This window comes from Nomascus leucogenys, chromosome 1a (genome assembly GCF_006542625.1).
Source record: "Nomascus leucogenys isolate Asia chromosome 1a, Asia_NLE_v1, whole genome shotgun sequence".
NCBI classification, from domain to species: domain Eukaryota; kingdom Metazoa; phylum Chordata; class Mammalia; order Primates; family Hylobatidae; genus Nomascus; species Nomascus leucogenys.
The window spans coordinates 63,899,471-63,924,422 of record NC_044381.1 but is presented as its reverse complement, the minus strand read 5'-3'; the positions used below and the strand labels follow the sequence as shown (position 1 = coordinate 63,924,422).

The window sequence follows — 24,952 nt, the reverse complement described above, 5'->3', positions numbered from 1 at the left end:
TCCCATCATCCCATTCCCTGGCAATCACCAGTCTACTTTTCTGTCTCTGTGAATTTGCCTGTCCTGCACACTTAATACAAGAAATTGTACAATATGTGGTTTCGCTTCTTAGCACAATGTTTTCAGGGTTTTTCAATTCTGTAGCATGTATCAGTATTTTATTCCTTTTGTTGACAAATAATATTTCATTGTATGTTTAGACCATGTTTGTTTATTCATGTAATTGATGACATGTGAATGATTGAGATCCAATTCTAACCACAGTTCCAGAATCCAGTTTTTTCCTCCTCTAGTCTTTAGTGCTTCTGCTACCAGAATCACCTTCCTAGAACAGCACATTTCATCTTGTCACTCACCTCATAAAAATCCTTCTCTCTGCCTATGAAACCCTCAAGGAGCACATAGATGCTGTATTTGAAGCTCTCTTCAGTTCGACTGCAGCAGGGATGGAAATGAGAAGATCTCACCTTCCTTTGAGGGAATATTTTGGCCAGTGATGCTCAAATCTCATTTAAAGGACCTCTATTTGACTTACCCACCAAGCAACCAACCATAACACCTGAAGAAATAGCCCGAATGACAAAAGCAAAAGCCCAAACTACATAGAACAGTGACACAGATATTATATAGCTCTACAATTTTATAGTCGATATTTATTTTCATCTCTTAATTGATAAAGGTTTTGTTAGGGTTCTGGAGGGATAATGAGTTTTATAGTCAGATAGATCTAATTTGTAGTCCTGGCTTAGTCGCTTATTACTGCCTTTCTTTAAATTCTCTCCTGAGATTTTAAGCAAATCATCATTTCTACGTGTAAAGTGGGTGTAATAATTCATACCTCAGAGCCCAGTTATGGATTAAAAACATAGAAACACTCAAATACTTGTGCCTGACCCATAATAGGCACTCAATAAATACATGGACACTATTAAGGTTGAATATATGAATAAAATTTTCAGTTATTTTTGACAAAACCAATCTAAGATTATAACTGGTGTTCTTTCATTGTTTTATAGCTTTGGTGATTTAATTTCAATATTGTCCTAGTGCTTTAAAATTAGAGCCAATTTAAAGCAGAAATTAGATAAACAGTTAAAAGTCTTTATGTTCCATGTCTGCCATTACCCTTGGTGTAATCAGTAAGAATCAATATATCCTTTGGGAAATAGTCAATGATAGTATCTTGTCTTATTACAATGAAGCTTTTCTAAAGTGGCCTAAGGATAAACATCTTAAACACTACACTGGGTTATGTTGAGGTAAATTCTTACAGGAATGTGTCAGAGCTTGGCATTTACCAGTGTCATGGGAAGTATGACTTGGTAACAATTATTAAAGATATAACCCAAGATATTATTCTTTGCAAGGTTATAACATATTTTTAAAAGGTGTTGAATTGTAGTTAAATTATAATTGTTTTGTTCTTATATATATGATCATAAAATTTAAATTGTTCTTTATGCTATGTATTTGTGGTTTAGAAAAATTTTACATGTGTAGTAACTTTTTAGTTTTATAAACAACAATGAACTATATTCTTTTTTTGGGCTTTGAAGTAATTATGAATGCAATAGCCATTTTTTAATTGAAACATTTGCTATTTGAGAGAACAAATTGATCAATTGTTAAAAATTAACCTTCAATCATAAGAATAATATATGAAAAATAAACTTTTGAAGATTACTTCTTTTTACATATTTCAGTTATTAAATATTATTTCTCTTCTTTCCCCCATAGGCTTATCCCTGTCAAGATGATTATTCCATAGTCCACAGAAAATGCCGTTCTCAGTTCACAGATCTAAATGGTTCTAAAAGATTTGGCATCAACACTTGGCATGATGAGAGTGGGATTTATGCTAATTCAGATGTAAAACGGAAACTCTATCCCTTGACTAGTGGGCCTACTGTGCCCATTTAAAAATAACGTATAGAATCAGCATCTCTGACTAATGAAAAATGGATGTAGCAGTTGATGATTTTCTATCTTAATAAATGCAATGGAAGTGTTACTATAGTAGATTCCTTTAAGCAGAAAATCTTACTTTCTGGACCAGTGTTTATATCCTTATTTCATAAGCTACTCTGGTATTTTCCAAAGTTTATTGTGTGTCTTGCTGAGAGTATGCTACACAATTCTACATGGTATTTAGTGAAACATTATTTTATGGATTAGGTATTTCTTTTAATAATTATTAGAAAAACACATAAAACTAGCACAATCAAGCTTATGATTGCTTAGGGTGTGGCTAATTATAAAAAAGTAGGCCAACTTAAATTCCACTGAAGACAAATTTTAAGTGAATAAATATATAGGTTGACATAAAACTTAAATGGCCAAAGTTTAGGCAACACTGGCCCTATAATAATGTTGAGTATGTATATGATTTTTTTTTGAGGGGGAAATTGGTATCTATAAATTTATATTTATCTGTGGTAGCTAGTTTCATTGTGGATTATTTATTTTGCGTGACATTTTTCCTTATTCAAGTTAAGACCTTTTGAATATACAGATAGCAGAGGTGCAGATAGAATCTTTGTGAAACTCCAGGGGTTTAATGGGAAATCTAGTCATCTAGTGTTAGATTTGGATGAAATCTTAGTCATTGTTTTGACTTACCCTCACATTTTACAGATGAGCAAACAGAGGTCCGTGGAGGTTTAAGTAGGCTGCTGTATTAGTCAGCTGGGTCTACCGTAACAAAATACCATAGACTGGGTGGCTTAAACAACAAAGAAGTCTGCAAGCCAGGAAGACAGCCCTCACCAGAAATAAACCCTGCCAGAACCTTGATCTTGGACTTTTCAGCCTCCAAACCATGCAAAAATAAATTTCTGTAAAATAGGAAGGTGAGTCAAAACAATTGCTAAGATTGTTACCTTCTTGCCCTGTTCTTGCATGGCAGGAGGGGGATGGGGATGGCAGACATCTTTTGCTTCCTCTTCATGTAAGGCTACAGTTTGATTTGGTTAGACCCCCACTCTTATGTTCTCATTTAACCTGAATTACCTCCTAAAGACCCTATCTTCAGATAGCCACATTGGGAGTAACGGCTTTGACATATAAATTTGGGGAGAACAGAATTCAGTTCATAGCTGTTGCCCAGGGTTATAGGAGTAGCAGATTCTGATGGATCTTTGAGGTGCGTTTGAAAACTTTTATTTCTTCTGATGATGTATTTAATTATTTGGTCAACTTGGGCTTCATTTACTTATTTTTCTTTAAAAAAAAAATTCACGAACTAGCATTTCATGATAAATGCTAATTGAACACTGTGTCTAATGCTGGATTCACAAGATATGAAAAAGACTATAAGCTTTTTGATGAGAGAAATGATAATTAATATAGAAAATGTGACATACAAGGTAAGCATGTGCCAGAAGAATTTTACTGTAATTTCCTGCTGCTTTAAAATGTGTGTCCATATGCACACAAATATGTATATTATATATGCTAATTATGTATATTACATATACATTAAGTATAATATAGTCTATATAAATGTTAATTCATTATGTAGTACTTATTCTAGTAGATATCTACCTATGATTACCTTTCCTTCCACATACTATACATCCAAGTTTAACCATTCCTAACACTAACATATCTGGGATGAAGAGCTATTTGAAGTATGCAAATCTGGATGTCAAGCCACTCATCATTTAATAATTTCTTTTTGTGGAGAAAAAGTTTTAATGGCCACATCATTACCTTTGAACACTGCCTGGTGCCTAGAACATAAAATAAGACTCACTTACTTTAGCAGCTATGTTAATACTGTCACGATGACTAACATGACATTTTGTATAAACGACTGGGTCTGCTATTAGGGATCACCTTAGAAATCAGTTTGGGTTTGGGTTAGAAGGAGAATGAAAAAGAGAGATTGTATTTAAACTAGCCAAGGAAAATGATGCACTGAAATAAAGGTTACTGCAGGGGTTTTCCCCATGACAAGCATTACGTTGCCTTCAGTGAGTGAATGAGTGAATGTTGGACTCAGTGAACTCTACATTATTCTAACAACTTGATCTTTTAGGTAAAAATATTTTATATTGAGATAAGCGCTTCAATGGTTCATCTCACCAGCATCAAAGACCACTTCAAATAAGACAAGCTGGAATTCAGATTTCATCGTTGGATAATGTCCTCTGTGGGAAGTGACCACACTGTCTCCTGACTGGTCCATGTGTATGTGTCATAGAACCCCACTTAAGACCCCAAAATCACACTGTATCTTTTATGCTTATAAAGTTAATAAGATCTGTATCTACATCAATATCTCATTCAAATGAAACCTCAAAATCACACCCGAGACCCCAAAATCACACTATATCTTTCATGTTTATAAAGTTAGTGAGATCCATTTCTACATCAATATCTCATTCAAATGTACACAGCATCTCTCTTTTGGCCTTTATGCATTGCTGTGTCAGAGACATTGGTGTGAGCCCACCACGGCAGGGTGCAGACTGCTTGGAGAATGAGAGAATGTTGGGCAGATCCTAAGCAGATATATCAAAGAGGGGGTCTCTGAGTTAAGTTTGACCTACACGTAAGTTTTATGTGGTCTGCACAGTGTGTTTAAAAATTAATTTTAAAAAATAGAACCAAACTTTATTAATTAAGACATTTTACTTAAAAGTCAGGATTTCTACTCCCTTGAAAATCTGGCAAATCTGGCACCACTTGGCCTCATTTTCAGGCAGTAACAATCAGCAGGGCTATGAGGGAGGGCGGGGTCTCTTTAGATGGATGCTAAATTCATCGTTTTGCTGCAATTTCCACCCGGTACACTTCACTCAACTGTGGAGGCATTATGACCCCCTCCCTAGGGAGAGCTGAGACAATGTGAAATAGTAGGGGGAAGGAGTGGTAGAAAAGCAGCAAACTGGCAGCTCTGGTGACTGGGGTTAGAATGAAGACGGCAGAGGCTGCATCCTGATAGTGGGGATATAGCACATCTGGTTCAGTTCAAGTCAAAATCAAGATCCCAGCCTAGATAGAACATAGAGATGGGGAGTGGGTCAAGGACTTTGCTTTATAAATATAGAATAGAGAAACCTCAGCTCAACTGGTTTATATTAGGAACGTATTTGAGATGAAGTAAGAAGTGAGAGTACCAGGCCCAAACCCTAGGATATGACACTGGCAGATCAAGACAAGAGTCAGGGCCAAGCTAGCTCAGTGGTTTGTTTATAAAGGAAAGTCACTCCATGGACACCAGTGCTCCAGAGGTGCAGAAAAATTCCAGATTTGTGAAAATGCTAAGAAAAAATGGTGAAGTCTTTTTGTGGGACATAGAATGTAGGTGGCGGGCTGGGAGAGGCCATGGAAGTGCCTGGCACAGCCACTGCCAAAAATAAAGCAGCAGGAAAATTCTTTCATAAAGATGTACAGATCAGAAGCTAACTTTATTTCAGAGAGAGCAGCAGGGAAGTTTGCAGATAGCTGGGAGCTCACTCCAAATAGCAGAGAATGAGGTATGAGGCAACCATTGTAAACCAAAGTGGAAAATCTGAGCAAAACCTAACACAGTAAATTATTGTTCCAAATATTAAGATCATAACTTTAAAAAAATGTTTAACAGCTTTATTGGGATATGATTCACATATTATACAATTCACCCCTTTAAAGCATATAATTCAATGGTTGTTAGTATATTCACAGAATTCTGCTATTATCACCACAATCAATTTTAGAACATTTTTATCACTCCTGAAAGAAATCCATATCCATTGGTGGTCATTCTCCATTCCCTCCCAATTCCCACAGTCCTAAGCAACCAAGAATCTACTTTCTGCCTCTGCAGATTTACCTATTTTGGATTTTTTCTGTAAGTAAAATCTGACAATATGTGGTCTTTTGTGACTGGTTTCTTTCACTTTCCATAGTGTTTTCAAGGTTCATCCATGTTGTAACATATATCAGCACTTCATTCCTTTTTGGATGAATAATATTCCATTGTATAGATAAACCACGATTTATCCATTCATTAGTTGATGGACATTTGGGTTGTTTCCACCTATGAACATTCATGTATGAGTTTTTGCATGCATCTCTCTTGGACGTTGTGATGGTTAATATTGAGTGTCAACTTGATTGAATTGAAGGATGCAAATTATTGTTCCTGGGTGTGTCTGTGAGCATGTTGCCAAAGGAGATTAACATTTGAGTCAGTGGGCTGGGAGAGCCATACTCACCCTCAATTTGGGTGGGCACCATCTAGTCAGCTATCAGCACAGCCAGGATAAAAGGCAGAGGAACGTGGAAAGACTAGACTGACTTAGTCTTCTGGTCTACATTTTTCTCCCATGCTGGATGTTTCCTGTCCTCAAACATCGGACTCCACGTCCTTCAGCTTTGGGATTCTTGGACCTTTGACCACAGACTGAAGGCTGCACTGTTGGCTTCCCTACTTTTGAGGTTTTGGGATTTAGACTGACTTCCTTGCTCCTCAGCTTGCAGACGGCCTATTATGGGACTTCACCTTGTGATTGTGTGAGTCAATTCTCCTTAATAAACTCCCTTTTATATATACATCTATCATACGTCTATCCTATTAGTTCTATCGCTCCAGGGAACCCTGACTAATACAGACATGTACCTAGGAGTAGAATTGCTGTGTCATATGGTAACTTTATGTTTAACCTTTTGAGGAACTACCAAACTATTTTCTAAAGTATTGCACCATTTTACATTTCTACCAGCAATGTATGAAGGTTACAATTTTTCCATATCCTTGCCAATATTTGTTATTTTTTATTGTTTCGATTGAAACCAGTTTGTCAAATGGCCGTTTCACAAAACATGAGTTCTTGAAGAGTGGAGACTGTAGCTGCTCATCTGGGGGTTACCAATGTCTAATACACAGTGAGCACTCAGAAATGCTGAAGGGTTGGTATAAATATGTTTGTCATAATCATATCTTAATATGAATGAATGCTTGGGTAATTGATAAAAATGCAATCTGTATGATCGGAATGGCCTTGTTTAAAAATATTCTGATATTTAGCATGTTTGTCCTACTAAGGGCTTCAATGGTAATCTTGTGAAATTGGAGGAGTTGGCAAAATTGGCCTAAGAAAATGTTATGTCCTGTATGGAAAACCTGAGTTTGCCAGAGCATCCATGGAACTGACTAAAATCCTCCTTAAAGTAATGATTGCTGGCTAACCAGAGCACCAATCAGAATAAACCCTGCATATTCAAACACTAAAGACCCTGAGAAATTCTGTAGAACAGAAAGTAGTTAAACTCTATTTAATCCAGCATTTCCCAGGCTTATTTCATCAAAGAATCATTTCTTCTTGCAGGAGATATCTATAAATATATCCCAAGATATTAGTATTTCATGGAAAACATTAGGGAAAACATTAATCTAAGCAATTTCTAAATAAGGATGAAGGACAAAATAAATATTTGTTGAGTGGCTACTAAGTACCCCATACACATGTGAAGTAGATTTTATAAAATCCCAGTTCTACTGCTAAGAAAAAAAATTCTAAATACCTCTTTCAGTCAACAGATTTAGACAGAATCCCAACTTCATGATAATGAAATAAAGTATAAATTTATTTTAACAGTTATTGTGATTGGCATGTACATATTCTATACTCTTCCTTATCTTTCTAAACAAAGAGGTATGGCTAACTCCCTCTACTTTAAATTATCAGAGCTACTTATGTTACATTTCCCTGTAAGGTTTTCATTAAGTACCAATACAACTTATGGTCTATAGTTTCACCTATCATTTTAATGTAGGCAGAATTGAGTATTTGTAGGTTATAATTATTTTATTCTATAGGGTAAGAGCAGGCTAAAGGCTTAATAAGAGACCTTTTACCATGGCAGTTAATGTGTTGGATTCACATAGGTGCCTAATAAAGTGTTCATTTATGAGAATATAAGATTCTATGCAACAGGTTCTTAACCTCAAGAACTATCAGGAAAAATTTGCATTTTTATGTAACATAAATGTAATTAAACTTAATTTAAGTCTATAGAAATAGGTAGAATGACTAAGTAGGAAAACAAATAGAATGGGATAACCTGAAGCAAAGTTAGAGAGATTTGGAAGAGGAGAAATTTACATTGTAATTGGAAAATGAGGAGAGATAAAGAATGAATTACAGTGAAAGTATTTTTCAATATTGTATTCTTTGGATGCATTTGATTAACATTTTTATTAAAAATTAATTCAAAATCCCAATAGATTTAATTTAGGCAGTATATTGACAAGATACTTGATATGACACTGATCATTAACAAGGTGACTAGGTTGTTTTTATGAAACCCAAGAATTGGTCACAGAAAAGCCCTTCGTCATGACTTAAAAAAAAAAAACTGCACAGCATATATAGTGGGTTTTTAAAAGTTAAAGTACCTCAAACAAAGAAATATTTCTAAACACCCAAGCAAATGTTGAAATCTGAAACATTTTTCTATTGAAGCCAAGTGAAGAAAATAACATGGGGAAACCAAAAAGTAAAAGGCATTTCTTTTCAAGATGCCTCTTTCTATACATCGTTTAAAGTCCAACAGAGTGTACATAAAGCTCTTTTATAAAGCAGGAAGGTAGAAAAAGAAGCTGTTGGCATTTCTGGTTTTTATTGAATAACTGCAAGAAAGTGGCTGTGAAGGAAGAGAAAAAACTCAAGGAAATGGGTAGGTGAAAAACACAATAAGACAATCAAATGAAGAAAATGAAGTTTGTGTGGAGGCAGATTTAATGCCTCGCACGTCAGAGAAATCAGGTGGAGAAATTTATCTCATTAGCTAGCCAAACAGATGGCATATTAGAGAATCCTGGGTTTCTCTGAAGATGGGATTACCTTAATTGAAGTCCTGGGGTAGGGGCAGGAGTTTTTCTGAGTAGAGAATAAGCAGATTGTCTCCCCTCTCTAATGCTGCTAAGGAAAGGTAGAGGAGGTGATTACTCATGGAAAAATATCAATGATGCATTTTTTTACATTTCTAGACTTTTAGAACTTAACAGTAGAAAATGTGCATTGGCTACTCAGCTTGAGGTGATGCCTGACTCAGTAAAAGTGTTTGTGGCACCAGGGCTCCTTGGAGAAATAGTTGATTCTATGGTGCGGCCAGGAATATACACGATGAGCCTGGAGCATCTTGTAGTCCCAGAAAGTAAACACGCACAACAGACAGACAGACACACACAGAATATGATGAAGATATGTCAAAGGGACACGAGTCAACAGAAAGAGCTTCAAATGGCCCATACTGATGTAAATAAATAATTGAATAAATGGATAAATGGGGAGAATAGACACATCTTCCATGCAGAAGAATCCTGAACAATTTATGTAACTACTCTACCCTTGGAAGAGTGGAGCTCCTCTTAACTCTCAATTTGTTAAGTGTAGGCTGTACATAGCGACTTTCTTCCAAAAAGTACCACATAAAAATGGAAGAATAAGAGTAATGACAGTGGAGGTCCCTGACAAACACTACCTTAGCCAGGTGACCAAGGTCAACATCGACAGTGATCAGCCATATTGCTAGTATGTGCCCATGACATGGTGTGATGAGAATGGCACTTTACCTCTGTGGTAAAGCTCCTATCTAGTCATGAGAAAAACATCAGATAAATTCCAGGTGAAGGACATTCTACAAAATATCCAACTAGTCTTCCTTAAAACTTTCAAGGTCATTAAAAACAAGGACAGTATAAGAAATTGTCACAGCCTAGAGGAGCCTGAGGACATGTGATAACTAAATGTAAGGTCATATCTTGCATGGGGTGCCGGGACAAAAAAAGGACATTACATAAAAACTAAGGACATTTGAAAAAAGCATGGACTTTAGTTAATAGTAATGCGTCAACATTAGTTCTTTAATTGTGACGAATGTGCCAAACTAATGCTAATAATAGGATGATATGGTTTGAATCTGTCTCCCCACCAAATCTCACATCGAATTGTAATCCCCAGTGTTGGAGATAGGGCTTGGTGGGAGGTGATTGGATGGTGGGGGCTGTTTCTCATGAATGGTTTGGCACCATCCCCTTGGTGCTATTGCCGTGATAGTGAGTAAGTTCTCACGAGATCTGGTTGTTTAAGAGTGTGTAGCATCCCCCCTACCCCTTCTGCCTCCTGCTCCAGCCATGTGAGGTACCGGCTCCCCTTTCACCTTCTGCTATGACTTTAAGTTTCCTGAGGCTTCCCCAGAAGCCAGGCAGATGCCACCATGCTTCCCGTGCAGCCTGCAGAACCGTGAGCCAATTAAACTTCTTTTCTTTGTAAATTACCCAGTCTTAGGCATCTCTTAAGAGCAATTCAAGAACGGACTAATACCTAGGGAAAACTGGGTGAGAGGTATATGGAAATTCTGTACTATCTTCACAACTGTTCAGGAAAGCTCAAGCCATTCTAAAATTGAAAGTTTATTTAAACATTAAAAAATGTTTGTTAAAAATGCTGGCACCTGAAGATTCTGGCTGAGAAATTGTTACAGAGATGTGATATCTGATATTGATAGCCTAGCCTTGAGATGTGAAACTTGTTTTTCCATAAATTAATCTACTTGCATGAAATATCTTGTTTTTTACATGATGAATATACTTCTATATAAATTCAACAACAGCAGTTCTAAAAAAAAATCTGGTAGAAAAAAAGGTCAAGAGGTAGCTGGAGTCCACAGGTGCAAAAAATACTATGTGATTTCATTTATTAAAAGTTCAAAGCAGAGCACAATGGCTCACACCTGTAATCCCAGCACTTTGGGAGGCCGAGGCAGGCAGATCACGAGGTCAGGCGTTCAAGACCATCCTGGCCAACATGGCGAAACCCCCATCTCTACTAAAAATACAAAAAAATTAGCCAGGTATGGTGGTGGGCGCCTGTAACCCCAGCTATTCAGGAAGCTGAGGCAAGAGAATCGCTTGAACCCGGGGTGGGCGGAGGTTGCAGTGAGCTGAGATCTCGCCACTGCACTCCAGCCTGAAAGACACAGTGCGACCCCATCTCAAAAAAAAAAAAAAAAAAAAAGTTCAAAGCATATAATTAAGGTGAAACTAATCTAGAATGTTAGAGGTTGAAATGGTGATTATCTTTTGAAGGTATGACTGGGAGAGCCACTAGGGCTGCTTCAGGGAGATACTGCTCTTTTTCTTGGACTAGGTGGTAGTTTATTTTGTAAAAATTTTTTGGTCTGTAAGCTTATGATTTGTTCACTTTTCCATATGTGTATTATACCTCGAAAAGAAAGTTTATCAAAGAAAACAAATGTGCTTTTTGGCCAGGCGCGGTAGCTCACACCTGTAATCCCAGCACTTTGGGAGGCTGAGGCAGGCAGATCACGAGATCAGGAGATTGAGACCATCCTGGCTAACACGGTGAAACCCTGTCTCTGCTAAAAATACAAAAAAAAAAAAAAAGAATTAGCCAGGCATGGTGGCAGCACCTGTAGTCCCAGCTACTTGGGAGGCTGAGGCAGGAGAATGATGTGAACCTGGGAGGCGGAGCTTGCAGTGAGCCGAGATGGCACCACTGCACTCCAGCCTGGGTGACAGAGTGAGATTCTGTCTCAACAACAGCAACAAAAGAAAATAAATGTGCTTTTTGACATTTATTTAAATATGGTCTGCAAATGGGTTTTGGATAGTAAACACTTTTCACAGTTGAGGACCTCGCAGTGCTGTGTTGTTATTAGAAAAGTATGTTGCCCATTTATTCACTCGTTCCACAAGTATTTATTAAACACCCAGGACTGGCACCAGGAAAGGATTGGCCTGTCTCTAAAACAATAGATTATATGGGAAATAGACCTACAAACGAAAACTGTAATATGTTATGATAGTGTTACAATGCATATGTGTGAAGATGCAGGGGGATTCTAGAAATGTGCTTCAGTTTCTTGGGGAAAATCAGAGAAGGCTTCTCAGTAAAGAGGGGCACTAGAGTTAATACATGAAAAACAAATAGTACGTATTTGGCCAAAAGGAACTGGCTGTGGGTACAGCAGGACAAGAAGGGATGAGGAGGGAATTGCAGACAGAGATCATGGCTAGAGAAAGGTTGCAGAGGCAGAGTACATTTTGGAAAGTTCCTGAAGTTTGGGAGAGTGGCAGGGAGTAGGGGGAGCTGAGGTCATAGAAGAAGGCAAGAGCCAGATTGTGAAAGGCCGTGAAGAAAGAAAAAAAGACTTTATCCAGGAGATGATGAGCTTTAAGAAGTCGAGTAACACGACAGAACTATGATTAGAAAGATAACTCAAAGGTGGTGTAGAGGAATACTTGAAGGGAACAAGGCTGGAAGTAGGAAGAACAGCAAGAACGCTACCATAAGAGCGCGAGAGAGATGGCAGCAGCATAGACAGAGCAGCAGACAGATGTTTGAGCCTAAGACTGGGCAGGTGTCAGTGACTAATTAGATGGGGAGGGGTCTGGTGGGTGCCTATGATTACATCAATGGTACCATGAATAATGACAGAGAACACTGAAGGAATACTGGGGATGGGAAGGAAGAAGAGTTCCATTTGGAATATGTTAACTTTGGAACATCCAGGTGGGGACATCTAGCAGGTAGTTGGACATAATGGGAATGAAGCCCAGTAGGATGATCTGGAGCTTTGAGAGTTCTCTTGGTAGATACCAAGGGAGGTCTGAGTTTACTAATGAAGAGTAAGTGTAGTAAGAAGATCATTGTGGACAAGGCTGTGTAGAATAAAGTGCTGAAGAGTTGGAGCTGTCAGGAGTTAGCTCAAGTGCTTCGCCATCCATGGGTCCAACTCCATACGAAGGACAACCTAGTCAACTCGGGTATGTAGAGTGGCCAAGGGACTGTAGGTCCTAGTGTGGTGGAATTATGAGATTCAGAGAAGTGAGGAAGTGAGAAAACCAAGAGGATGTGAGCCTGTGATGAGACAGCATGTAAACCAAGTTTAAGATTTCAGGCTGAGCCAGTTCTGACTTATAAATAGAATGGGGCATATAAATTCCATGAGGACATGAGCATTCTGCTTTCATATCCCCAGTAGGTAGGATAGAGTATGACATATGGTAGATGCTCAATAAATATTTGATCAGTGAATGAATAAATGAATGACGTATTGCTGAAGTAGACTGAATTGAAAGTTAATAAAATGGATGAGGTCAAGGAACTCTGGAAATTCTTAGAAAACTTCAATAGGTGACTTTGATTTGTGTTTAGGAATACATATCTCACATCTTCCCTTGTGGAAAGCAAATTAATAGGTAAATTCAGGAGATTACTGTTGCATGGGATATGATCATATTCAGGAAACTTCTTTCACTACTTCCTGCCTTAGAGAAAATGAATACATAATATGTAAATATCTATATTACATTCTAATTAACAATATTCTATTTTGAACATTTTACCACACTACCACTTGAAAATGTTTGATATGAGATTATGTAATATCACCTATGATGTAGTCTAGCTAAATGTTTAGCTTGAATACCTTGAGCTGTTAGTTCTTGTAGTTTATAGGAAATATAAAGGATATAACAGTAAACTAAATGGTACCACAAGGAAACAGCCAGACAGATTGAGAAGATGGGACATTTTGTAGGACAATTGGCCAGTTTATTTAACGTCAGTGAGGTTTAGAAGGACAAAAAGGAATTCTGCTAGATTAGAAGAGGAAGCCTGGATCACATTGTTGTTTGGACAAAGCAATTGTAAAAGAATTCTGTGACTATTGAAGTTATTAGACTATGGACTAGGTATGAGAAAAATGAAAATTTATTGATGTGGAAAGATGTAGATCATCAGTGAGTAAAGCAGAATATAAAACATTATGTGCAATAGAATTTTGACAAAAATATCATTTATGCTTATAAACATATAAAAAAGACCTGAAAGGATGTGTAATAAGCTTTTAAAGGGCCACTGTCTGGTTTGTGGGAACATGATATTTTCATTTTCTTCTTCTTGTTTATCTGTATTTTCTAGCTTCTACAATGCCTTTGTATTTCTTTGAAATATTAAAAGGTTTTTTTGTTTAAAAAAATTAAAATGAAAAGAAACTGGAAATGACGCTTAGAAAGAATACATTTATTCTAAACACTACAAGAGAATGAAATAACTTCCTGTTTTAGTTTGCTACGGCTACTGTAACAAAGTGCCACAAACCAAGCGGCTTAAACTACAGAAATTTGTCTCACAGTTCTGGAGGCCAGAAGTTTGAGATCTAGCTGTCAGCAGGTTTTTCTGCTGAGGGTGTGAGGAAGACTCTGTTCCATGCCTCTCTTGAGCTTTGGTGGTGTGTGGCATCACCCTGATCCCTGCCTTCCTCTTCACATGGCGTTCTCCCTGTGCGCATGTCCGTGCCCACATTCCCCCTTGTTGTAAGGACACCAGTCACACTGGATTAGGGATCCTCCCCACTTCTGTATGACCTTGTCTTAACCAGTTACATCTCCGAGACCCTATTTCCAGATAAGGTCACATTTCGAGGAATTGAGGGGTAGGACTTCAACATATGACTTTCAGAGGGGACACAGGAGACACAATTCAACTCATTAGAGTTCCCAAGAGATGAGTCCGCATGATTTAAAAGTGTATAAACTTCCCTACACAAGGGAGTGAAGCCTACAGTCCATAAGCTGCTTTCTCTCTCTCATAATCAACACGAAATGCCTTTTTTTTTTTTTTTTGAGACAGGGATCTTGCTCATTGCCCAGGCTGGATTGCAGGGGTGTGATATTGGCTCACTGTAACCTCTGCCTCCTGGGCTCAAGTGATCCCTCCACTTAAACCTCCCTAGTAGCTGGGACCACAGGCGTGCACCACTACGCCCGGCTAATTTTTGTATTTTAGTGGAGACGGGGTTTCACAATGTTGGCCAGGTTGGTCTTGAACTCCTGGCCTCAGGTGATCTGCTTGCCTTGGCCTCTCAAAGTGCTGGGATTACAGGTGTGAGCCACCTAGCCTAGGCATAATTTTGTACTTTTTGTAGAGATGGGGTTCTGCCATCTTGCCTAGGCTGGTCTCAACCAAAATGCTATTCTTAATGGACTTTTCTCTTGACCTGTAAGCAGTGCACAATGAAGAACTAATAAAAATATCTACACTTTAAGAAATAACTAAGCTGTAGTAACACCTTTTATTTGAATTTGAACTCAGATAACCACAGGCTAAAACATTTAATAAAACTGCTACCACTTCTGATGAAATAAATAGAGAAGGGTAAAGAAAAATATCTCTTACTGAGAAAAAGCTTTTGGAGAATTAGTGTTGGTCTCATAAACAGTTTTTACTTATGTAAGGCCCAGAAATGAGTATTCTGTATCAAAATACAAGTTTTCTCTTTCTAGATCCAGCAAACAGTGCCATGGAATAAACTGTAGTCTGGTTAATGTTTAAATCTGGCTCCCTCTACTGGAGGATATGAGTTTTCTCCTTTCTTTTTAACTGGAGGTCCAAAAAGCATACACACTGTACAGGATGGGGTTCACAGCTCAGGGGTTTCCATTCTTCACTACATATATAGACATTGCCTCATTGACTGGCTTGTGGTTTGTAATAAGAGAAAATGTGTAAATCTCACTGTTGATAAGTCAGCCACCACATCCCTGCTACCTTCTACTTCAGAGATAAAGTTTAACTCAGATCTTAAGACAAATAAGAACATGACCTTGACATTCAATCTTCCCCATGATGGGACATAGACTGCTGATCTGAATTTAGGCATTTAGGGCTAGAATAAATCCCTAGAGATCCTACAATCCAATTCTTCATTTTCCTGGTGAGAAAATATAGGTGCAGAGAGAGGAAGTGATTTCCCCAAATTATGCAATGTCGAGATCTTCAATGTGAATATAATCACAAATTGCACACAATGTACTTCTCTAACATTTTATAGCATTTAGGGCATCAACTCAAGTTAATAAATATTTCTAGATTGCCTACTGTGTGTCAGACATGAAGAGATATACAAAGATGTGTGAGATGTGATTTTTGCTCCTTCAAGAGCTTATTGTTAATTAAATTATATGAAGGATAATTCCAGGTGCTGCCAGGTCTGCAACTCCAAATGGCCAACTAAATGATATTTCCCACATTAATAAGTACTGATTCTTGACAGATGATTGATCATTTCTTTGCACAGCCAATCTTCTTGATTAGGTCTTGGTGCCAATAGAGCTGCTTTGGGGTTTGATTGTTTTTCTGAACTGGAAATTGATGACTTTGAATGGAGTTGGGGAGTGATATGTGTGTTGGGGTAGAGTTTCAAATTTTTGTTTTTGTTTTTATTGCTCCTGTATAAATGACTTTGGATCATTCCTGGTAAATGATTTAACGTTGCTTTTGAATAGAAATGTCAGAACACATCTGAGTATCTGGTTCTATTTGTTGGTCCAGCTGTCCCAGCCTTAAGCCCATCTCGCAATGCTAAGATGCCCATGCAAATCTTTTGTGATCAACTCAATGCATTACTTTCTATCCGCCCACAGTAGTAACACAATCCTTATATGCCTGTATGTGAATACAGACAACTAGTGAGGAGAGAGAGAAAAACAGAGAGAGAGAGAGAGAGAGATCCTAAAGCCATTCTGACTTTATTGTTTGAGCCACTCTATGCTTATTCAGTTCTGCCATTTGCCAGCTGTGTCACCTTGAGAAAGTTACTTAACCTCTTTGTGCCTCACATACCTCATAGGTAGTTGTGATGATTAATGTATTAATATACGTGAAGCATTTAGAACAGATTCTAGTACATAATAAGCATGTATGTGACTTCATTGACATTATTACTTGATTTGTACGTGCAAGGAAAACTAATATGGTGTTTACAAATTCCAAGAAAGGGCTCAAAAGGTGATTTACAAAATGGGAGCCAACTAGATTAACACTATTTCATGCTGGCTCTGGACACAGATGTAGGGGGACTTATTCTCTGGGGAAAGTGAGCCTCTTCAGAAACCACAGGCACCAGGGTGAGAAATCTTAGTTCTAACCCAATGAAGTAAATGCTGGGATCCCCTACTGTTCTCATATATTCTGCTTAGAAGATATGAAAGTATTATGGAAATGATTTTAAGTACATCAAGAGAGAGAGAAAAGAATCCTAGCGTTGAAAGTCAAAGAATATGTATTTGAGCACACTACATTTCTCTTCCTCCTGAAATATCTTTAGAAATCAGCCTTTTTAAATTTAAAATTCATTGGTGATCCTTAGGTTTTAGCATCAAAGTGAGGACTAAGCTCTGATTTTTTATCTTGCCCAAATTCCTACCTAAGGGGTCTAGGGAGTCATGCCCTATGAACCATAAATTCTTGTCAGATGGGTTTTATTTGACCCTATATATTGTGACTGACTTTTCAGTCTGATTTTGGCATAACGTTATGAAACAAGGAAAAAATATTTAACCTCAAAATATATTTCCTTGCCATATCTTGAAACTGCCCTGCAAAGTCTCTTGTGGGGAAAAATCCACATTCTCTGGAGAATCCCCTTCCCCCTTTGTTTTCCTCCCTTTCTTTCCAGATCCAGGAGAGAATTAACTAAGAGGCTGGCACCCTTTTAAGTCCCATAAGAAGCATTTTACAACCTACTGTCTCTCTAAAGTCTGCTGAGAGATTCCTCTGCACACTAAAACTTGGTACCCACAATCCTTTATCTTAACCTGAACATTCCTTTCCATTAATCCCAGGTCTTCAGATAAACTCCACCAATTGTCAACCACAAAATATTTAAATTTACCTATAGCCTGGAATCCCCCGCTTTGAGTTGTCCCGCCTTTCTGAACCAAACCAATGTCGTGCTTTAATGTATTTGATTGATATCTCATGCTTCTCTAAAATATATAAAACCAAGCTGTATCCTAACCACCTTGGGCACATGTTCTCAGGACCTCCTGAGGGCTGTGTCACAGGCCATCGTCACTCATATTTGGCTCAGAATAAATCTCTTCAAATATTTTACAGAGTTTGACTCTATCAATAAAAGAAAAGGTACAATTGCAACAAAAGAATTCTGCATTCTTAATATTCATGATTAAGTGGCTGCTCTGCTCAGCACCTCTCGGAAGATTTTGTACAATATGAAATACCTTCCAGAGCTGAGCATCATTCTGAGCTTCAGCATTACCTCATTTTCATCAAGATAGATGTAAATGTGATTATTTTAAATGACTAGAGCTTTTCCAAGCATTTAGCTTTTAAAACTGAGAAGAGACTTAATCAACTGTTTTCCCATTTTATATCACCAACGTCTCTTATTCTGCATAGCTCAGAAGTCAAGCTGAGCTTGAATTAAAATCCAGTTTTCCAGGCTGTTACTGAAAGATAAAAAGACTAATTGGTTTACAGCTTCCTCAAAGCCTGTATACCACAGGTTGAGTTTCTGATGTTTAATCATTTATGTTACTGTATAGTGTCTATCCTATTACTGACAAACCCAAACCTTCTGTGGGCTGTTTTCTCTTAGTGCCTGTGATCTCACCACAGCAAATCACCATTTCACCATAAGCATCTTTTTATTATTAGTTGGAGATCCCATACTATGCCACTAGTTGCTGCAAATCCATTTGGCATTAATGACATATACTCCATAGCCATTCTGCTGTGAGTTAGCAATGAATAAATCCGTTAAAAATGAAGGGTTGCTGAACTTCCTGCATTACTGTGTGAGGAGCTTTGCCAGCTTGCTTCACAGAGAAACTGGTGAAAATTATTAAAAGCAAACTAACTCAAAGCCTCTGGAAATGGTCCTAAAGGCCTACAGCAAATGAAGAAATAATCCCAGCACTTTGGGAGGCCGAGGCGGGTGGATCATGAGGTCAGGAGATCGAGAGCATCCTGGCTAACATGGTGAAACTCCATCACTACTAAAAATACACAAAAATTAGCCAGGAGTGGTGGAGGGCGCCTGTAGTCCCAGCTACTCAGGAGGCTGAGGCAGGAGAATGGCATGAATCCAGGAGGCAGAGGTTGCAGTGAGCCGAGATTGTGCCACTGCACTCCAGCCTGGGCGACAGAGCAAGACTCTGTCTAAAAAAAAAAAAAAAAAAAAAAGAGGCTGGGTGCGGTGGCTCATGCCTGTAATCCCAACATTTCGAGAGGCCAAGGCAGGCAGATCACGAGGTCAGGAGATCGAGACCATCCTGGCTAACATGGTGAAACCCCATCTCTACTGAAAATACAAAAAATTAGCTGGGCATGGTGGCAGGCACCTGTAGTCCCAGCTACTCGGGAGGCTGAGGCAGGAGAATGGCGTGAACCCAGGAGGCGGAGCTTGCAGTGAGCCGAGATCACGTCACTGCACTCCAGCCTGGGCTCCGTCTCAAAAAAAAAAAGAAAACCTACAACAATTTGGCAAGAAATATGAGAGTCTCTGGTATTTGAACCAAGACTACTCTCCCCTTCCCCTTTCCCAGCTTAATGAGGCATAGACTTTGCATCATGTTGTCATACCCAAGAAGATGGGGATCCCTCTCCCTCTAGCTCCCAGTGGAGAGGGCTTTCTTCCCAGGAGGAGCAGGACTTCAGCATTTCTCATCTTGTCCACAGCTCTCTGTTGCTGAGGTTAAGCAGCGGGTGTGTTCAGTCAGAGTGGGGGCTCCCTTCCTCCTATCCCCCACTTATGGAGTAGAGACTGTACCTTGGACAGGCACATTAAAAGCATTGGGGCCCCAGTCACCCTTGCTGCAGTTCATGAGTTGGTGGTTCCATGCCACTAAAAACAAGCTCAGGCTGTGGCATTTGCCCTCCACCAAGCACTCAGATCCTGGAGCACAGCTGTCACTCAGAAAGCAACTTGTCTTTGTCTTCATCTCCAGCTCTAGAACCCTGGCTTAGAGATTTTGCCTGGGGAAAGAAGCAAGCTATAAAACAAATAACTCTCAATCTCTCCGAAAGGAAACTGACTTCATTTGCAACACACTGTGGAGAAGCACAAGCCAAAGGGCACTCTCAGGAGCAGTGGAGACTGTGGTGAAAGGCACTTGGGAGGCACGTTTGTGAAGTTAATGAAGATAGAGCCTAGACTGTGGGTTGCCTAGGAGAGAACCAGAAAGAACCAGAATATGACAGCTGGAAGGAGCCCTCATAGGGTGAAAACAATTATCAAGGACCGACCACAGAAATCATTCCTTAAAGGGACCACAGTTTGGGGTGAATTAGTTTGTAAAGATATTTATGCCCCCAGGGTACTTTTTAAAACAATAAAGAAATCAGCCAGCAATTAGTGGAGTTCAATAGCTGGGTGTGGTCAGGGAAGGAAAGAAAAAGAGTCCTAGCAATCCTATGGTCATCCCAGGGTTACTGTAGTCATCCCCAAAGCCATGCCTCCCTGAGGAGCAACATTGGAGGCTTAACAATGTGTGTGTGTGTCTGTGTGCGCGCGCGCGCGTGTGTGTTCACATAAAACTTCACTAAAATAACCCAGCTGGTTAAGAAAAAAAAAAAAGAAGCAAATAATAATAATAGCCCAGGAGAGGGAAGTCTAGTGTTCAGAATTGCTACAGTATATGACATATTTTGGATGCTTGTCCCCTCCAAATCTTATGTTAAAACTTGATCCCCAATGTTGTTGGAGTTTTGGCCTAGTGGGAGGTTCTTGGGTGATGGGGGTAGATCCCTCATGAATGGCATGGTCCCTTTCTCTTTGTAATGAGTGGGTTATCACTCTATTAGTTCATTTAAGAACTGATAGTTGAAAAGAGCCCTACCCTTCTCTCACCTCTTCCTTTCTTACATGTGACATGCCTTCTTCCCCTTCCTGAGGCCCTAACCAGAAGTAGATGCTCATGCCATGCTTCTTATGCAGCCTGCAGAACAGTGAACCACTTCTTTATAAATTACCCACCCTCAGGTATTCCTTTAGAGTAATGCAAATGAACTAATACAATATATTATCTAAAATGCCCCATTTCCAACAAAAAATTATGCAAAGAAACAGGAAAGCATGACCCATACACAGGAAAAAAGCAGGCAACACAAACTGCCTATGAGAGCAACCAGATGTCATATTTAATGGGAAAATATTTTGAAATTGCCACCAAAAATGTTGGAGATAAATGCTCGGTGCCGCAAAGTGAAACCAGCACTCAGGCAAAAGTTTTTGCAGCAAGGCAACTTACTTCTGCAGAAGGGTGCTGCTCACGTCAATCACAATTGTAAGAGCGTACTGAATAAAGGAAAGCAGGGGTTTTTATTCCTAATGCAATCCCTACGTCTGTGTCACTCCCCCATGGGCTGGGGTCAGACTGCACAATCTAAACTGACCTGATGGGCTATTTGTGAATATTTTCCCAAATAAGGAAGGGAAGGGGAATGTGAGTTACAGTGGTGGGACATGCAATTTCAGCAGGAGGAATGGGTGTAGAGCAGGTAGCCAAGGGAACAGATGTGAGTTATTGATTAGAACTGACAGGAAGGTTGTTTATAGTAACTAGGGGCAAGGAGGCATGGAGAACAAGAAAGTTGAGTTTGAGAACAAAGAACAAGGAAGTTAACAGGCTAAACATTTGAAGAGGAATAAATTTATTGTATCCTACAATTTTCCCCCTCTTAATTTTTATAGTCCTTCCTCTTCAAACCTTTTTAAGATGTCTTGGCTTTGCTGTTCGACTTGATCCTCTAAAAGGAACAACTTATCTGAATAAAGTGGAGGAGAGCTAAGGGAGGCTTTAGTAAGTACTGTTTCTATAAGCCTTTGTACTAGCCCATGGATGCATGGTATGACACAACACCCTACAAGAATGAGTACACTTATTACAGCTGCAAGAGAAGTAAGCACTGAGGCTATGATTCCTTTCCATTTACCAAACCACCTTTGTAGCCATCCTAAGAAAGGGTTATCAACTCCAGAATTTTTAGCTAATTCATTGGATAAAGAGGTAAGTCTCTGTAAGGCCCTTGTTATGTTCCCATTGGGGGCAGTATTGTTTGGGATGAAGGTATAACCTTGAGTTTGAATTATAATGCAAACTCCCCCTTTTTCAGCTAACATCATGTCTAGGGCCATTCTGTTTTCCCAAACCATCTGGCTAGTAGGCCCTAACTGGTCAGCTATTACTTTGACGGCATCTCTAGTGTAATTAATAAATCGTTGCTGGTTATAATAGATGTAATTTATCCAATTTACATTTTTATTAATAGTTACTCATGGAAATATTGATTCAAATCCTACAGCTATTTGGTCTGGGCTTTGAATTTATCAGGTACTCCCCATGGGACTATAATTGCATCTAAATAAACGTGAGAGTCAAAAGACCCATAAAGGGCTTCTCTTATTTTACAGTGTTGTGGTTTTTCTTTTTCTGGTTGATGAAATGCCAGGGTGAAAGGGATAGCCAATTAGACAAGAGCACAAGTACCACTCCAGTTACTTGGCAGAGTGTCCAGTAAGGGTCTGCCACAATACCACCATACATCTGCTTGAGGATGGCTAAGGGCAGACTGATGGGTAAGCTCCTAGAAGGGCTTAAGCTCACTGCATCCTGTTAAGCTTCAAAGGAATGCCAAGTTTTCCTCTTGTTGTGGGAGACACAAGGTGAAATTGATGTTGGGAAATGGAAGCTGGATGGCCTTCGGGGGCTGACCTGCAAGGTGTGGATTTCAGGATAGAGCAGAAAGAGAGCTTGGCATTATTTATTGTCCCAAGCTGTAGAATCCTGGAAGAAAGCTAACATGCAGCCCATGCTTGGTTGACTGGGGCAACATCCCAGTGGAAAGGGGACAATCGGGGCCACTGGCTGGCTGTGCACACAAGCGTAACAATTGCTTTTGTTTAATGTGTGGACAGAATATTTGATCCATTCCAACCAGGCATTTGCATCCTGATATCCTGTTTCGATTGCTAAAGTTTGCCTTAGATCATTTACTTCTACAATATCTACTTTAGTCATATCATTGGGTATAGAGGAGATAGCAGTTTGATTAGAAGGCTTAGAAGGAGAAGAGAGGAAAGGGGGTGAGGAGGATGAGGGATTAATAAAATGTATTTCAAAAGACCCTAGGAGGTCTGTGCCAGCCAAGTTGGCTCCCATGCTGTAGAAGCGGCTCAAAGTAGGTCTGGGGTCGGTAGAGGTGGAAGTGAGAATAGAAATTTGCACTGGATTACATTGGTTATACTGGCAATTGGGGTGGGATGTGCTTTCTTTAGTAAAGTGAATGTATGGTTTTAAGGATACACAGCCACCTGTCAATGAGGTCTAGCCTTGATATTCGGTTGTCTGCAGAACATCATTCCTGATATGGCAGACCTGTTTCTCTATATTTGTTAAACAGCAAGAGTCTTGGTAGGGGGAACCTCTTATTTTAAAGGGGCAGAGATACTTTTCTGAGGCTGAGAGTTGCCTTTGACTTTGAAGATCTCTACAGGGTATTACTAAACAAGCATCAAACGTAATAATTTTGGGTGAGTTTGATTTAGTTACATTGATAACAAGGTGGTCGGCAATAGAATGAGAAAAGAAGAAAGAGTAATAGAATAGATGAAAGAGAGTTAAACTTAGCTTAGTTTGAGTGGGTTTTCCCCTGGGACAATGGCCCATGACTGCGGAGGGTGGTGGTGCTTTCTTGACTCAGGTGTGATGGGTCCATCCTTTTTCTGCTGTCAGGACTGTGGTTTCAGTGGCTAGAAGCACCAGGTAAAGTCCTTCCCAGGCCATCTCAAGTTTTTCTTCTTTCTAGCTTTTGATGAGGACATGATCCCCAGGCTGATGTTGATGTACTGGGAACTCCAGGGGCGGCGCCTGTGTTGGAGACCTTTGGTTTTAAAAAAAGAGAAAGTAGAGGAGAGACCAAGTATGTAATTCCTGAGGAATTGATCTTTTGTTTCAAATGTAGGAATGCCAGCAGTGGAGTGTAAATAAGGCAATCCACAGAGCATCTCATAAGGAGAAAGGCCAATATCTTTCCAAGGAGCAGCTTAGATTCTTAATAAGGCAATAAGAAGACATTTGGTCCATGGCAACTGAGTCTCTAGAACTAATTTGGTTATGTGGTTCTTTAAGGTCTGATTCATCCTTTCTACTCTTCTTGACGAAGGTGGGTGCCAAGGAGTATGATATTCCCATCTAATGTCTAGGGCTTGGGATAGCTTTTTAATGATACGTGCTGTGAAATGGGTTCCATTGTCTGAATTAATATTTTCTATTGATCCAAACCTGGGCACTATCTTTTCAGTTAATGCTTTAACTACATTATTGGCCATTGCATTTGAAAAGGGAATAGCTTCAACCCAATGAGTGAGGTGATCTGCTGTTACTAATAAATACTTTAGGCGACCGATTGGGGGCATTTCAGTGTAGTCAATTTGAACACTTTGGAATGGTCTTAGCCCTGGATCCCTCCCCGCAAGGGGTGATTTCTTTATAACTTGTTTGTTGGGTTTTTTTTTTACATATGAAGCAACTATCTTTAATCTGGCTACAGTATAAATTCCTAAACACCCATAAACCCTGAGAACTGCATCACACTAGCTTGGGGTCCCCGATGGGTCCCTTGATGCAGATGGGACAGGATTTCCCTCATGACGAGTTTGGATAGTATTTCTCATTGATCTGGTAACACCCATTTTCCTTCTGAGTTTTCTTTGGCTCCTATTCTTATTAATTTTTCCTTTTCTGCAGCAGAGAAGAGAGAGGTTGCAGCAGGGGGAAGAAGACAAGGAGTTAAGGGAAAGATAAGTGTTTCAGATGAAACAGCAGCCTGCTTAGCTACTTGATTTGCAAGGTTATTTCCCCAACCTGTAAAGGAAAAGTCTTTTTGGTGTCTGGGGACGTGTACAATGGCTATTTCTTCTGGCAACTGGAGACTGTTTAAAACATGGATGATTAGCTCTTCATGGGCAAGATTTTGGCCTTTAATATTAATAAGACCTTGCTCAGGCCAAATTTTTCCAAATGTATGTGCTACTCCAAAGGCATACTTAGAATCAGTATAAATAGTTTCTTCCTTGTTCTGTAAGTGTTTTAAAGCCTGGCTGAGTGCAAATAGTTCACAAGCTTGGG

The 24,952-nt window shown here is 39.2% G+C and overlaps 1 protein-coding gene across 4 annotated transcripts in view; it reads left to right on the top strand.

Annotated features, from left to right (window-relative positions):
- C1AH9orf135 (chromosome 1a C9orf135 homolog) overlaps window positions 1-2,011 on the top strand; it is an 83,080-nt gene extending 81,069 nt beyond the window's left edge. For all 4 annotated transcript variants that reach the window (XM_012500645.2, XM_003267394.4, XM_012500646.2 and 1 more), the window contains one exon: window positions 1,738-2,011. In XM_012500645.2, the coding sequence (XP_012356099.1) occupies window positions 1,738-1,768 (31 nt within the window). In that variant the 3' untranslated portion in view covers window positions 1,769-2,011. The remainder of the gene's footprint in view (window positions 1-1,737) is intronic.
- The last annotated feature ends 22,941 nt before the right edge of the window (window positions 2,012-24,952 follow it).